This window comes from Nerophis ophidion, linkage group LG01 (assembly GCF_033978795.1).
Source record: "Nerophis ophidion isolate RoL-2023_Sa linkage group LG01, RoL_Noph_v1.0, whole genome shotgun sequence".
In the NCBI taxonomy this organism is placed as follows: Eukaryota; Metazoa; Chordata; class Actinopteri; order Syngnathiformes; family Syngnathidae; genus Nerophis; species Nerophis ophidion.
The window spans coordinates 3,764,057-3,780,469 of NC_084611.1; the positions used below are offsets into that span (position 1 = coordinate 3,764,057).

At 51.7% G+C, this 16,413-nt stretch overlaps 1 protein-coding gene across 1 annotated transcript in view; it reads right to left on the minus strand.

Moving 5' to 3' along the window:
• Positions 1–16,413, minus strand: part of LOC133549118 (merlin-like) — a 62,023-nt gene that overhangs the window by 455 nt on the left and 45,155 nt on the right. The window contains 7 exon segments of the mRNA XM_061894260.1: positions 7,796–7,849; positions 7,851–7,956; positions 10,981–11,069; positions 13,729–13,829; positions 15,334–15,468; positions 15,471–15,552; positions 15,630–15,752. Of these exon segments, the coding sequence (XP_061750244.1) occupies positions 7,796–7,849; positions 7,851–7,956; positions 10,981–11,069; positions 13,729–13,829; positions 15,334–15,468; positions 15,471–15,552; positions 15,630–15,752 (690 nt within the window).

The following is a 16,413-nucleotide window of genomic DNA, read 5'->3' on the forward strand; positions in this document are numbered from 1 at the left end:
GGGACTGACATGGTGTGGATCAGTACTTGGGACTGACATGGTGTGGATCAATACTTGGGACTGACATGGTGTGGATCAGTACTTGGGACTGACATGGTGTGGATCAATACTTGGGACTGACATGGTGTGGATCAGTACTTGGGACTGACATGGTGTGGATCAGTACTTGGGACTGACATGGTGTGGATCAGTACTTGGGACTGACATGGTGTGGATCAGTACTTGGGACTGACATGGTCTTGATCAGTACTTGGGACTGACATGGTGTGGATCAGTACTTGGGACTGACATGATGTGGATCAGTACTTGGGACTGACATGGTGTGGATCAGTACTTGGGACTGACATGGTGTGGATCAGTACTTGGGACTGACATGGGACTCTGAGAGGGAATATGGGTGATCCACAACTTACAGGTCTGGATCTTCTCACCCAAGACATGGTTAAGTCTTTCTCTGTGCTGGACTGGTTGATACCACGTCTCAGTTCTAAGTTGCAGATGAAAGACCACATTATCCCGTAGTTCTTCTTTCTGCGATATCTGGGATCAACCTGGGATCAAGAACCCTTCCCGCTAACAAAGAAGTCCCAAGACAGTTCTTCCTGATGGATTGTCCAAGAAGGAAAATGAAGACTATTGTCACCACCGGCAGAGACGGATCACTTTTGGACGGATTGCAAGTCTTGTCAGTTTGCCGCAGAATGATTGACAGGTCGTCGCCTGATGACTGACAGGCTTGTCAGAGCCGGTCGGAAGCAGACTTGGACAACTGAGGCTATCATGGATTGCTGTGCAATTCTTCCACAAATGACAAAAATACGGTATTCTTCGCACTACAGGGTGCAGCGGATTGTAAGTTTCTTCCCAGCAGGAGCAAAACATTGATCTGTTTTGACCCAAGGACTACAAAGCGGAGAGGAAGCAGGACCCCCTCCAGGCACCGCTTCTTTGAACTGTTTTACAACCTTTTTCTGAACTCTCAAAGGCGACGGCTGTTTACGACCCCTCCCCCCTTAAAAACTTGGGTGGAGGGGGTCCCAACTTCTTTACTCTGGAACACTCTGCCCCTCCATCAATCAATCAATCAATGATTATTTATATATAGCCCTAAATCACTAGTGTCTCAAAGGGCTGCACAAACCACAACACAAACCACGACATCCTCGGTTGAGCCCACATAGGGGAAGGAAAACTCACACCCAGTGGAACGTTGGTGACAATGCTGACTATGAGAAACCTTGGAGAGGACCGCATATGTGGGCAACCCCCCCCGACCCCTCTAGGGGACCAAAGGATGTCGAGCGGGTCTAACATGATACTGTGCAAGTTCAATCCATAGAGGATCCAACACAACCGTGAGAGTCCAGTCCAAAGTGGATCCAACACAGTAGAGAGAGTCTCGTCCACAGTGGAGCCAGCAGGAAACCATCCCAAGCAGTTGCGGATCAGCAGTGCAGAGCTGTCCCAGCTGATACACAGGCGAGCAGTCCATCCTGGGTCCCAACTTCGGACGAGCGGTCCATCCTGGGTCCCAACTTCGGACGAGCGGTCCATCCTGGGTCCCGGCTCTGGACGAGCGGTCCATCCTGGGTCCCAACTTCGGACGAGCGGTCCATCCTGGGTCCCGGCTCTGGACGAGCGGTCCATCCTGGGTCCCAACTTCGGACGAGCGGTCCATCCTGGGTCCCGGCTTCGGACGAGCGGTCCATCCTGGGTCCCGGCTCTGGACGAGCGGTCCATCCTGGGTCCCAACTTCGGACGAGCGGTCCATCCTGGGTCCCGGCTCTGGACGAGCGGTCCATCCTGGGTCCCAACTTCGGACGAGCGGTCCATCCTGGGTCCCGGCTCTGGACGAGCGGTCCATCCTGGGTCCCAACTTCGGACGAGCGGTCCATCCTGGGTCCCAACTTCGGACGAGCGGTCCATCCTGGGTCCCGGCTCTGGACGAGCGGTCCATCCTGGGTCCCAACTTCGGACGAGCGGTCCATCCTGGGTCCCAACTTCGGACGAGCGGTCCATCCTGGGTCCCAACTTCGGACGAGCGGTCCATCCTGGGTCCCGGCTCTGGACGAGCGGTCCATCCTGGGTCCCAACTTCGGACGAGCGGTCCATCCTGGGTCCCAACTTCGGACGAGCGGTCCATCCTGGGTCCCAACTTCGGACGAGCGGTCCATCCTGGGTCCCGGCTCTGGACGAGCGGTCCATCCTGGGTCCCAACTTCGGACGAGCGGTCCATCCTGGGTCCCGGCTCTGGATGAGCGGTCCATCCTGGGTCCCAACTTCGGAGGAGCAGTCCATCCTGGGTCCCAACTTCGGACGAGCGGTCCATCCTGGGTCCCGACTCTGGACGAGCGGTCCATCCTGGGTCCCAACTTCGGACGAGCGGTCTATCCTGGGTCCCGGCTCTGGACGAGCGGTCCATCCTGGGTCCCAACTTCGGACGAGCGGTCCATCCTGGGTCCCGGCTCTGGACGAGCGGTCCATCCTGGGTCCCAACTTCGGACGAGCGGTCCATCCTGGGTCCCAACTTCGGACGAGCGGTCCATCCTGGGTCCCGGCTCTGGACGAGCGGTCCATCCTGGGTCCCAACTTCGGACGAGCAGTCCATCCTGGGTCCCAACTTCGGACGAGCGGTCCATCCTGGGTCCCGGCTCTGGACGAGCGGTCTATCCTGGGTCCCAACTTCGGACGAGCGGTCCATTCTGGGTCCCGGCTCTGGACGAGCGGTCCATCCTGGGTCCCAACTTCGGACGAGCGGTCCATCCTGGGTCCCAACTTCGGACGAGCGGTCCATCCTGGGTCCCGGCTCTGGACGAGCGGTCCATCCTGGGTCCCAACTTCGGACGAGCAGTCCATCCTGGGTCCCAACTTCGGACGAGCGGTCCATCCTGGGTCCCAACTTCGGACGAGCGGTCCATCCTGGGTCCCGGCTCTGGACGAGCGGTCCATCCTGGGTCCCAACTTCGGACGAGCGGTCCATCCTGGGTCCCAACTTCGGACGAGCGGTCCATCCTCGGTCCCGGCTCTGGACGAGCGGTCCATCCTGGGTCCCAACTTCGGACGAGCGGTCCATCCTGGGTCCCAACTTCGGACGAGCGGTCCATCCTGGGTCCCGGCTCTGGACGAGCGGTCCATCCTGGGTCCCAACTTCGGACGAGCGGTCCATCCTGGGTCCCGGCTCTGGACGAGCGGTCCATCCTGGGTCCCAACTTCGGACGAGCGGTCCATCCTGGGTCCCAACTTCGGACGAGCGGTCCATCCTGGGTCCCGGCTCTGGACGAGCGGTCCATCCTGGGTCCCAACTTCGGACGAGCAGTCCATCCTGGGTCCCAACTTCGGACGAGCGGTCCATCCTGGGTCCCGGCTCTGGACGAGCGGTCTATCCTGGGTCCCAACTTCGGACGAGCGGTCCATTCTGGGTCCCGGCTCTGGACGAGCGGTCCATCCTGGGTCCCAACTTCGGACGAGCGGTCCATCCTGGGTCCCAACTTCGGACGAGCGGTCCATCCTGGGTCCCGGCTCTGGACGAGCGGTCCATCCTGGGTCCCAACTTCGGACGAGCAGTCCATCCTGGGTCCCAACTTCGGACGAGCGGTCCATCCTGGGTCCCAACTTCGGACGAGCGGTCCATCCTGGGTCCCGGCTCTGGACGAGCGGTCCATCCTGGGTCCCAACTTCGGACGAGCGGTCCATCCTGGGTCCCAACTTCGGACGAGCGGTCCATCCTCGGTCCCGGCTCTGGACGAGCGGTCCATCCTGGGTCCCAACTTCGGACGAGCGGTCCATCCTGGGTCCCAACTTCGGACGAGCGGTCCATCCTGGGTCCCGGCTCTGGACGAGCGGTCCATCCTGGGTCCCAACTTCGGACGAGCGGTCCATCCTGGGTCCCGGCTCTGGACGAGCGGTCCATCCTGGGTCCCAACTTCGGACGAGCGGTCCATCCTGGGTCCCAACTTCGGACGAGCAGTCCATCCTGGGTCCCGGCTCTGGACGAGCGGTCCATCCTGGGTCCCAACTTCGGACGAGCGGTCCATCCTGGGTCCCGGCTTCGGACGAGCGGTCCATCCTGGGTCCCGGCTCTGGACGAGCGGTCCATCCTGGGTCCCAACTTCGGACGAGCGGTCCATCCTGGGTCCCGGCTCTGGACGAGCGGTCCATCCTGGGTCCCAACTTCGGACGAGCGGTCCATCCTGGGTCCCGGCTCTGGACGAGCGGTCCATCCTGGGTCCCAACTTCGGACGAGCGGTCCATCCTGGGTCCCAACTTCGGACGAGCGGTCCATCCTGGGTCCCGGCTCTGGACGAGCGGTCCATCCTGGGTCCCAACTTCGGACGAGCGGTCCATCCTGGGTCCCAACTTCGGACGAGCGGTCCATCCTGGGTCCCAACTTCGGACGAGCGGTCCATCCTGGGTCCCGGCTCTGGACGAGCGGTCCATCCTGGGTCCCAACTTCGGACGAGCGGTCCATCCTGGGTCCCAACTTCGGACGAGCGGTCCATCCTGGGTCCCAACTTCGGACGAGCGGTCCATCCTGGGTCCCGGCTCTGGACGAGCGGTCCATCCTGGGTCCCAACTTCGGACGAGCGGTCCATCCTGGGTCCCGGCTCTGGATGAGCGGTCCATCCTGGGTCCCAACTTCGGAGGAGCAGTCCATCCTGGGTCCCAACTTCGGACGAGCGGTCCATCCTGGGTCCCGACTCTGGACGAGCGGTCCATCCTGGGTCCCAACTTCGGACGAGCGGTCTATCCTGGGTCCCGGCTCTGGACGAGCGGTCCATCCTGGGTCCCAACTTCGGACGAGCGGTCCATCCTGGGTCCCGGCTCTGGACGAGCGGTCCATCCTGGGTCCCAACTTCGGACGAGCGGTCCATCCTGGGTCCCAACTTCGGACGAGCGGTCCATCCTGGGTCCCGGCTCTGGACGAGCGGTCCATCCTGGGTCCCAACTTCGGACGAGCAGTCCATCCTGGGTCCCAACTTCGGACGAGCGGTCCATCCTGGGTCCCGGCTCTGGACGAGCGGTCTATCCTGGGTCCCAACTTCGGACGAGCGGTCCATTCTGGGTCCCGGCTCTGGACGAGCGGTCCATCCTGGGTCCCAACTTCGGACGAGCGGTCCATCCTGGGTCCCAACTTCGGACGAGCGGTCCATCCTGGGTCCCGGCTCTGGACGAGCGGTCCATCCTGGGTCCCAACTTCGGACGAGCAGTCCATCCTGGGTCCCAACTTCGGACGAGCGGTCCATCCTGGGTCCCAACTTCGGACGAGCGGTCCATCCTGGGTCCCGGCTCTGGACGAGCGGTCCATCCTGGGTCCCAACTTCGGACGAGCGGTCCATCCTGGGTCCCAACTTCGGACGAGCGGTCCATCCTCGGTCCCGGCTCTGGACGAGCGGTCCATCCTGGGTCCCAACTTCGGACGAGCGGTCCATCCTGGGTCCCAACTTCGGACGAGCGGTCCATCCTGGGTCCCGGCTCTGGACGAGCGGTCCATCCTGGGTCCCAACTTCGGACGAGCGGTCCATCCTGGGTCCCGGCTCTGGACGAGCGGTCCATCCTGGGTCCCAACTTCGGACGAGCGGTCCATCCTGGGTCCCAACTTCGGACGAGCGGTCCATCCTGGGTCCCGGCTCTGGACGAGCGGTCCATCCTGGGTCCCAACTTCGGACGAGCAGTCCATCCTGGGTCCCAACTTCGGACGAGCGGTCCATCCTGGGTCCCGGCTCTGGACGAGCGGTCTATCCTGGGTCCCAACTTCGGACGAGCGGTCCATTCTGGGTCCCGGCTCTGGACGAGCGGTCCATCCTGGGTCCCAACTTCGGACGAGCGGTCCATCCTGGGTCCCAACTTCGGACGAGCGGTCCATCCTGGGTCCCGGCTCTGGACGAGCGGTCCATCCTGGGTCCCAACTTCGGACGAGCAGTCCATCCTGGGTCCCAACTTCGGACGAGCGGTCCATCCTGGGTCCCAACTTCGGACGAGCGGTCCATCCTGGGTCCCGGCTCTGGACGAGCGGTCCATCCTGGGTCCCAACTTCGGACGAGCGGTCCATCCTGGGTCCCAACTTCGGACGAGCGGTCCATCCTCGGTCCCGGCTCTGGACGAGCGGTCCATCCTGGGTCCCAACTTCGGACGAGCGGTCCATCCTGGGTCCCAACTTCGGACGAGCGGTCCATCCTGGGTCCCGGCTCTGGACGAGCGGTCCATCCTGGGTCCCAACTTCGGACGAGCGGTCCATCCTGGGTCCCGGCTCTGGACGAGCGGTCCATCCTGGGTCCCAACTTCGGACGAGCGGTCCATCCTGGGTCCCAACTTCGGACGAGCAGTCCATCCTGGGTCCCGGCTCTGGACGAGCGGTCCATCCTGGGTCCCAACTTCGGACGAGCAGTCCATCCTGGGTCCCAACTTCGGACGAGCGGTCCATCCTGGGTCCCAACTTCGGACGAGCGGTCCATCCTGGGTCCCGGCTCTGGACGAGCGGTCCATCCTGGGTCCCAACTTCGGACGAGCGGTCCATCCTGGGTCCCAACTTCGGACGAGCGGTCCATCCTGGGTCCCGACTCAGGACAGCCAGCACCTCATCCATGGCCACCGGACCGGACCACATTTAAGTTCCGTTTCCTTGAGTACTCAAGGGACAAGAGAGAGACTTCAAACAAAAAAAACAAAACAAAAAGTTTACCTGCAATAAGGCGCTTTTGGTCGCCATCCACAAGCTTCTGTTTACATTTTTCACCACAAAACTGCTGCAGTTAATCTAAATGTGTTGCTTTTAAGACTTGTTTCTTCAGCATTGTCCAGGACTTTGGGGAGGCCATTCTAAAACCTTCATTCTAGCCCAGGGGTCGGGATCCTTTTTTGGCTGAGAGAGCCAAAAAGCCCAAATGTTATCGTGGGGCGGTATAGCTCGGTTGGTAGAGTGGCCGTGCCAGCAACTTGAGGGTTGCAGGTTCGATTCCCGCTTCCGCCATCCTAGTCACTGCCGTTGTGTCCTTGGGCAAGACACTTGACCCACCTGCTCCCAGTGCCACCCACACTGCTTTAAATGGAACTTAGATATTGGCTTTCACTATGTAAAAGCGCTTTGAGTCACTAGAGAAAAGCGCTATATAAATATAATTCACTTTAAAATGTATTTCCATAAGAGCTGTATAATGTTGTTTTTTTTTTACACCGAACAAAACTTAACGCGTGCATTTTTAAGTAAGACCAACATTCTTTGTAATAACATTGTTATTCTCGAGCTAACTGTGGAGGGGGCGTGGCCCGCGGGCCTGCAGCGAACTGGGGTGTTGCCTCGAAATCAGCGACAGGTGCGTAGATGGCCCAGCTGGGCCTTGTTATCTAATCACCTGTCGCTCTGTTTATAAGCAGCAGCCAGCAGGAGAGACGGGGTCGGGGCCGGAGCCAGAGCGCGAGCGAAAACGAAAGAGAAAAATACAATTATTGAAAAATAAAACTATATTGTAACCCTGAAACAGGCTCTCATGTTGGTCCTTGGTGGTCTGACAAACCCCCCAGGAGGGCAAGCCCTACTCTAACCAAGAATAAATAAATAACTTCTTACCATTAACGCAACTTCTTGAACGGGTGCGGTAAGAAAACAGATGGATGGATTAAAAATGCATAGAGAATGCTCTAGAGCCACATCTGGCTCTAGAACCATAGGTTCCCTACCCCTGTTCTAGCCTAATTTAGCCATTCCTTTACCACTTTCGAGGTGTGTTTAAGGTCATTTTCCTGTTGGAACTCCCAACTGCGCCCAAGACCAACCTCCGGTCTGATCCTCAGTGTTTACCTTCTTGAAGTTGCTGCGCTTGCTGCTGCCTTGCTCAAGGTTCTGCTCCTGGAGGAAGTTCCAGCGACGTCTGGCGCTCCTTCAGCTTCAGGCTCTCGATCTCCGTCTTCAGCTGGTTGAGCTGCTCCTGCAGGTGCCTGCTCTTCTCCACGTACTCCACCCTTGGGGGCAGCACCACCATTAACTTATCTTAACTCCTGCAGGTGCCTGCTCTTCTCCACCTACTCCACCCTGGGGGCAGCACCACCTTTAACTTAACTTATCTTAACTCCTGCAGGTGCCTGCTCTTCTCCACCTACTCCACCCTGGGGGGCAGCACCACCATTAACTTAACTTATCTTAACTCCTGCAGGTGCCTGCTCTTCTCCACGTACTCCACCCTGGGGGCAGCACCACCATTAACTTAACTTATCTTAACTCCTGCAGGTGCCTGCTCTTCTCCACCGTACTCCACCCTGGGGGCAGCACCACCATTAACTTAACTTATCTTAACTCCTGCAGGTGCCTGCTCTTCTCCACCTACTCCACCCTGGGGGCAGCACCACCATTAACTTAACTTATCTTAACTCCTGCAGGTGCCTGCTCTTCTCCACGTACTCCACCCTGGGGGCAGCACCACCATTAACTTAACTTATCTTAACCCCTGCAGGTGCCTGCTCTTCTCCACGTACTCCACCCTGGGGGCAGCAACCACCATTAACTTAACTTATCTTAACTCCTGCAGGTGCCTGCTCTTCTCCACGTACTCCACCCTGGGGGGCAGCACCACCATTAACTTAACTTATCTTAACTCCTGCAGGTGCCTGCTCCACCCTGGGGGGCAGCCACCACCATTAACTCTGACCACCATTAACTACCCCCTCTAACTCCTGCAGGTGCCTGCTCTTCTCCACGTACTCCACCCTGGGGGGCAGCACCACCATTACTTAACTTATCTTAACTCCTGCAGGTGCCTGCTCTTCTCCACGTACTCCACCCTGGGGGCAGCACCACCATTACTTACTTATCTTAACTCCTGCAGGTGCCTGCTCTTCTCCACGTACTCCACCCTGGGGGCAGCACCACCATTAACTTAACTTATCTTAACTCCTGCAGGTGCCTGCTCTTCTCCACGTACTCCACCTGGGGGCAGCAGCACCATTAACTTAACTTATCTTAACTCCTGCAGGTGCTGCTCTTCTCCACGTACTCACCCTGGGGGCAGCACCACCATTAACTTAACTTATCTTAACTCCTGCAGGTGCCTGCTCTTCTCCACGTACTCCACCCTGGGGGCAGCAGCACCATTAACTTAACTTATCTTAACTCCTGCAGGTGCCTGCTCTTCTCCACGTACTCCACCCTGGGGGCAGCACCACCATTAACTTAACTTATCTTAACTCCTGCAGGTGCCTGCTCTTCTCCACGTACTCCACCCTGGGGGCAGCACCACCATTAACTTAACTTATCTTAACTCCTGCAGGTGCCTGCTCTTCTCCACGTACTCCACCCTGGGGCAGCACACCATTAACTTAACTTATCTTAACTCCTGCAGGTGCTGCTCTTCTCCACGTACTCCACCCTGGGGGCAGCACCACCATTAACTTAACTTATCTTAACTCCTGCAGGTGCCTGCTCTTCTCCACGTACTCCACCCTGGGGGCAGCACCACCATTAACTTAACTTATCTTAACTCCTGCAGGTGCCTGCTCTTCTCCACCTACTCCACCCTGGGGGCAGCAGCCACCATAACTTAACTTATCTTAACTCCTGCAGGTGCCTGCTCTTCTCCACCTACTCCACCCTGGGGGCAGCACCACCATCAACTTAACTTATCTTAACTCCTGCAGGTGCCTGCTCTTCTCCACGTACTCCACCCTGGGGGCAGCACCACCTTTACTTAACTTATCTTAACTCCTGCAGGTGCCTGCTCTTCTCCACCTACTCCACCCTGGGGGGCAGCACCACCATTACTTAACTTATCTTAACTCTTGCAGGTGCCTGCTCTTCTCCACCTACTCCACCCTGGGGGCAGCAGCACCATCAACTTAACTTATCTTAACTCCTGCAGGTGCCTGCTCTTCTCCACCTACTACACCCTGGGGGCAGCACCACCATCAACTTAACTTATCTTAACTCCTGCAGGTGCCTGCTCTTCTCCACCTACTCCACCCTGGGGGGCAGCACCACCATCAACTTAACTTATCTTAACTCTGCAGGTGCCTGCTCTTCTCCCACCTACTACACCCTGGGGGCAGCACCACCATCAACTTAACTTATCTTAACTCCTGCAGGTGCCTGCTCTTCTCCACCTACTCCACCCTGGGGGGCAGCACCACCATCAACTTAACTTATCTTAACTCCTGCAGGTGCCATGCTCTTCTCCCGTACTCCACCCTGGGGGCAGCACCACCTTTAACTTAACTTATCTTAACTCCTGCAGGTGCCTGCTCTTCTCCACCTACTCCACCCTGGGGGGCAGCAACCACCATTAACTTAACTTATCTTAACTCTTGCAGGTGCCTGCTCTTCTCCACCTACTCCACCCTGGGGGCAGCAGCACCATCAACTTAACTTATCTTAACTCCTGCAGGTGCCTGCTCTTCTCCACCTACTCCACCCTGGGGGCAGCACACCATCAACTTAACTTATCTTAACTCCTGCAGGTGCCTGCTCTTCTCCACGTACTCCACCCTGGGGGCAGCACCACCTTTAACTTAACTTATCTTAACTCCTGCAGGTGCCTGCTCTTCTCCACCTACTCCACCCTGGGGGCAGCACCACCTTTAACTTAACTTATCTTAACCCCTGCAGGTGCCTGCTCTTCTCCACGTACTCCACCCTGGGGCAGCACCACCATTAACTTAACTTATCTTAACTTGACATTACGCATGTCAGACTTTTGTTAAGATGATTTGTTTGTGTGCGCGTGTGTGTGTATGTAAATGGACAAACAGGTGTGTATGTAAATGGACAAACAGGTGTGTATGTGAATGGACAGACTTACATTTGTGTGTGAATGGAGAGGCATTCATATAGAGTATTGAGGCGTGTGTGTGAATGCACACATGCAAGCATCTTTGCACGTTAGTATGTGAATGGACAACCTGGTGTGTGTGTGTGTGTCTGGAGGGAGGGGGGGGATGCGTAACCACGGCAACCACAACTGTCAATCACCAGGGCGTTTAAGAACATTTAAGACTCACTTCTCCTTCTCGATCTCCATGGAGAGTCGCTTCATGTCCGTGTCTTTGAAGTCCGAGCTGAGATGCTCCCCTGCTGGCGGCGCTGGGTACTGCAACACAAAATATGTACCGTTTTTACATTTACAGTAATACACCGTAAAAATAACAACTGTGGATTTTACAGTAAAAAACTGCAAGTTCAGTCGCAATAACTTTACCTGGAAAAAATCCAAAGTGTGGTACTGTTTTTCCATTTACAGTAATACACTTTGACAACAGCAAAGCAGTAGATTTTACAGTAAAAAGTTGCAAGTTCAGCGGGCAAGAAGTTTACCGTAAAAAAACTAATTGTGGTACCGTTTTTCCATTTACAGTAATACGCTATAAAAACAAAAACACTAAATTTTACTGGTAAAAAGCTTCAAGTTCAGTCGCAATAACTTTACCGTAAAAATATCAAAAGTGTGGTATAATTTTTCCTTTTACAGTAATATATCGTAAAAACAACAACTGTAGAATTTACAGTAAAAAACTGCAAGTTCAGTTGCAAGAAGTTTACTGTAAAAAAAAAAATATGGCATCCTTTTTCCATTTACAGTAATACACTTTGAAAACAACAAAGCAATAGATTTTACAGTAAAAAGTTGCAAGTTCAGTCGCAAAGTTTTATCGCAAAAAACAAAATTGTGGTATTGTTTTTCCATTTACAGTAATATATCATAAAAACAACAACTGTAGATTTTACGCTAAAAAGTTGCAAGTTCAGTCGTAAAAACTTTACTGTAAAAATATCAAGTGTGGTATCATTTTTCCTTTTACTGTAATATATCGTAAAAATAACAACCGGAAGTTTTACAGTAAAAAGCTGCAAGTTCAGCTGCAAGAAGTTTACTGTAAAAAAAACAAAATGTGGCATCCTTTTTTCATTTACAGTTATACACCATAAAAACCAAAAAAACTTAGATTTTACAGTAAAAAGTCACAAGTTCCGCAAAGTTTTATCGTAAAAAACAAAAGTGTGGTATTGTTTTTCCATTTACAGTAACATATCATAAAAACAACAACTGTAGATTTTATGCTAAAAAGTTGCAAGTTCAGTCGCAAGAACTTTACCATAAAAATATCAAAAGTGTGGTATCATTTTTCCTTTTACTGTAATATATCGTAAAAACAACAACCGCAGATTTTACAGTAAAAAGTTGCAAGTTCAGCTGCAAGAAGTTTACTGTAAAAAAAAACTAAATGTGGCATCCTTTTTCCATTTACAGTAATACACCATGAAAACAAAAAAAAAACTTAGATTTTACAGTAAAAAGTCGCATGTTCCGCAAAGTTTTATCGAAAAAAAACAAAAGTGTGGTACCTTTTTTCCATTTACAGTAATATATCGTAAAAACAACAACCGTAGATTTTACAGTAAAAAGCTGCAAGTTCAGCAGCAAGAAGTTTACTGTAAAAAAACTAAATGTGTCATCCTTTTTCCATTAACAGTAATACACCATAAGAACAAAAAAAAATTGATTTTACAGTGAAAAGTCGCAAGTTCCGCAAAGTTTTATCATAAAATACAAAAGTTTGGTACCGTTTTTCCATTTACAGTAATATATCATAAAAACAACAACTGTAGATTTTATGGTAAAAAGTTGCAATTTCAGTCGCAATAACTTTACCGTAAACATATCAAAAGTGTGGTATCATTTTTCCTTTTACAGTAATATATCGTAAAAACAACCACCGTAGATTTTACGGTAAAAAGCTGCAAGTTCAGTCGCAATAACTTTACCGTAAAAAAACAAAATGTGGCATTCTTTTTCCATTTACAGTAATACACCATAAAAACAAAAAAAAAATAGATTTTACAGTAAAAAGTAGCAAGTTCCGCAAAGTTTTATCGTAAAAAAACAAAAGTGGTACCTTTTTTCCATTTACAGTAATATATCATAAAAACAACAACTGTAAATTTTACGCTAAAAAGTTGCAAGTTCAGTCGCAAGAACTTTACTGTAAAAATATCAAGTGTGGTATCATTTTTCCTTTTACAGTAATATATCGTAAAAATAACAACCGGAAGTTTTACGGTAAAAAGCTGCAAGTTCAGTCGCAATAACTTTACCGTAAAAAAACAAAATGTGGCATCCTTTTTCCATTTACAGTAATACACCATAAAAACAAAAAAACAACAACGAGATTTTACAGTAAAAAGTCGCAAGTTCCGCAAAGTTTTATCGTAAAAAACAAAAGTGTGGTACCTTTTTTTCATATACAGTAATATATCATAAAAACAACAACTGTAGATTTTATGGTAAAAAGTTCCAAGTTCAGTCGCAATAACCTTACCGTAAAAATATCAAAAGTGTGGTATCATTTTTCCTTTTACAGTAATATATCGTAAAAACAACAACCGTAGATTTTACAGTAAAAAGCTGCAAGTTCAGTTGCAAGAAGTTTACTGTAAAAAAAAACAAAATGTGGCATCCTTTTTCCATTTACAGTAATACACCATAAAAACAAAAAAAAACTTAGATTTTACTGTAAAAAGTCGCAAGTTCCGCAAAGTTTTATCGTACAAAACAAAAGTGTGGTACCGTTTTTCCATTTACAGTAATACACCATATAAAGTAACACACTGTAAAAGCCAAGCATGCTTAAGTTGCAAGTCATTTTAAGTGCTACTGTTTGTTGTTGTTTTAGTTGTTAAGAAACCTCTTGCTGCCCTACTGTCCGGGTCTTGCAAAAAGAGTTTTTGCCTTTGTCATATTTGTGTGTTACCGTGTAGACTCTGCTGGTCAGCTCCAGGAGTGTGTGCTTGGCCCTGTGCTCCGCCTCCCTGGCCTCCAGCAGGTCCTGCTTCAGCTGCTCCGCCTCCTGGGCCCTGTATGTGAATGGACAAACATGTATTTGCATTATCTTCGTATGTAGACATACATGTATTTACATTGTGTGTAAATGAATGGACAGGCGTGTATTTGCATTATTTTTGTATGTGTAAATGGACATACACATTTTTACATTTTGAGTAAAAATGTGTATGTATTTCTATTACCTCCTTTCAAACTTTTAACCCCCAGTTCCCCTGCACCTGCCCCCACCTCGTTTCCGACTCTTAACCCCCACTGCCCCTGCAACTGTCCCCACCTCCTTTTCGACTCCTAACCCCCAGTGCCCCTGCACCTGTCCCTACCTTCTTTCTCACTCCTAACCCCCAGTGACCCTGCACCTGTCCCTACCTTCTTTCTGACTCCTAAACCCCTGTGCCCATGCACCTGTTCCCACCTCCTTTCCGACTCTTAACCCCCTGTGCCCCTGCACATGTTCCCACCTCCTTTCCAACTCTTAACCCTCAGTGCCCCTGCACCTGTCTCTACCTTCTTTCTCACTACTAACCCCCAGTGCCCCTGCACCTGTTCCCACCTACTTTCCAACTCTTAACCCCCAGTGACCCTGCACCTGTCCCAACCTCCTTTCCGACTCTTACCCCCAGTGCCCCTGCACCTCTTCCCACCTCCTTTCCGACTCTTAACCCCCCAGTGACCCTGCACCTGTCCCTACCTTCTTTCTGACTCCTAACGCCCAGTGCCCCTGCACCTGTCTCTACCTTCTTTCTCACTCCTAACCCCCAGTGCCCCTGCACCTGTTCCCACCTCCTTTCCGACTCTTAACCCCAGTGCCCATGCACCTGTCCTTACCTTCTTTCTGAATCCTAAACCCCAGTGTCCCTGCACCTGTCCCCCACCTCCTTTCTGACTCTTAATCCCCAGTGACCCTGCACCTTCCCCACCTCCTATCCGACTCTTAACCCCCAATGCCCCTGCACCTGTCCCCACCTCCTTTCCGACTACTAACCCCAAGTGCCCCTGCACCTGTCCCCACCTCCTTTCCGACTCTTAACCCCCAGTGCCCCTGCACCTGTCCCCACCTCCTTTCCGACTCCTTACTCCCAGTTCCCCTGCACCTGTCCCCACCTCCTTTCCGACTCTTAACCCCCAGTGACCCTGCAGCTGTCCAACCTCCTTTCCGACTCCAACCCCCAGTGCCCCTGCACCTGTCCCCACCTCCTTTCCGACTCCTTACCCCCAGTTCCCCTGCACCTGTCCCCACCTCCCTTTCCGACTCCTTACTCCCAGTTCCCCTGCACCTGTCCCCACCTCCTTTCCGACTCTTAACCCCAGTGACCCTGCAGCTGTCCCAACCTCCTTTCCGACTCCCAACCCCCAGTTTCCCTGCCACCTGTCCCCACCTCCTTTCCGACTCCTTACCCCCAGTTCCCTGCACCTGTCCCCACCTCCTTTCCGGACTCCTTACCCCCAGTGCCCCTGCTCCTGTCCCCACCTCCTTTCCGACTCTTAATCTCCAGTTCCCCTGCACCTGTTCCCACCCTCCTTTCCGACTCCTCGGCCATCTTGAGGGCCAGCATCTCGGCCTCCAGCATCTTCTGTTCCATGAGGCGGCGCTCCTCCTGGCCCCGCATGGCCGTCACCTTGACACGCTGCGTCTCCGTCTCGGCCTCGTCGCCTTCTGGGCCAGCAGCTTGGCCTCCTCCTCTGCTACCTGCGCCTTCTCGGCCAGCAGGTCGGCCGTCTGCTCCGAGCGCAGCTGGACCAAAGAGGAGGGAGGACAGACTTTACGTGGCGACAAGTAGGAGTTAGCGCGTGAAGATGCGTGCAAACTACCAAGGCCTGGTTGCGGTGTGAGCCTGGTCCTGCAGCTGCAATCAGTCTCCTCTCCAGATCGTCACGGGCTCGCTCCGCCTCCTCCCGCAGTTGCTTCTCCTGCTGCAGCCGCCGCCTCTCCACCTGGACCACACACGGTCCAAAGAGTGACGGGACCATCCAACCTGCCTCTACCTTTTTTATCACTTTATTTGTTCACTTCATCAACATTTCTACACTCTCATCCTGATCCGGATTTTTGGTCTCAGATCCGACACTTTGAGGGTATATTATAGATGTGGAAAATGTTTTATTGCAATTATCTTATTAAATGTAGAACTTGCTAGAATTGTAAATCAAATGGTGGTATGAAGTTCTTTAATACTTAAATTATTTTTTTAATTATTTTCTATTACAAATGATTTTCAATATAGTTTTTTTATTACATAAATTATGTTTAAAAATATTTTGTAATTTAAAGTATTTTCAAAAATATTGTTTATTACATAACTTATTTTAAAAAGTATTTTCAATTATAAATTATTTCAAAAATATTGTTTATTACATAAATAACTTTTGAAAATAATTTCTTATGATAAATTATTAAAAATTATTTTTTTATTCAAAAAATTTGTTTTAAAATATTTTGTATTATAAAGTATTTTCAAAAATGTTTTATTGCATAAATCATTTTATAATTATTTTCTATTATAAAGTATTTTCAAAAATATTTTTTATTACATAACTTATTTCAAAAAGTATTTTCAATTATAAATTATTTCAAAAATATTGTTTATTACATAAA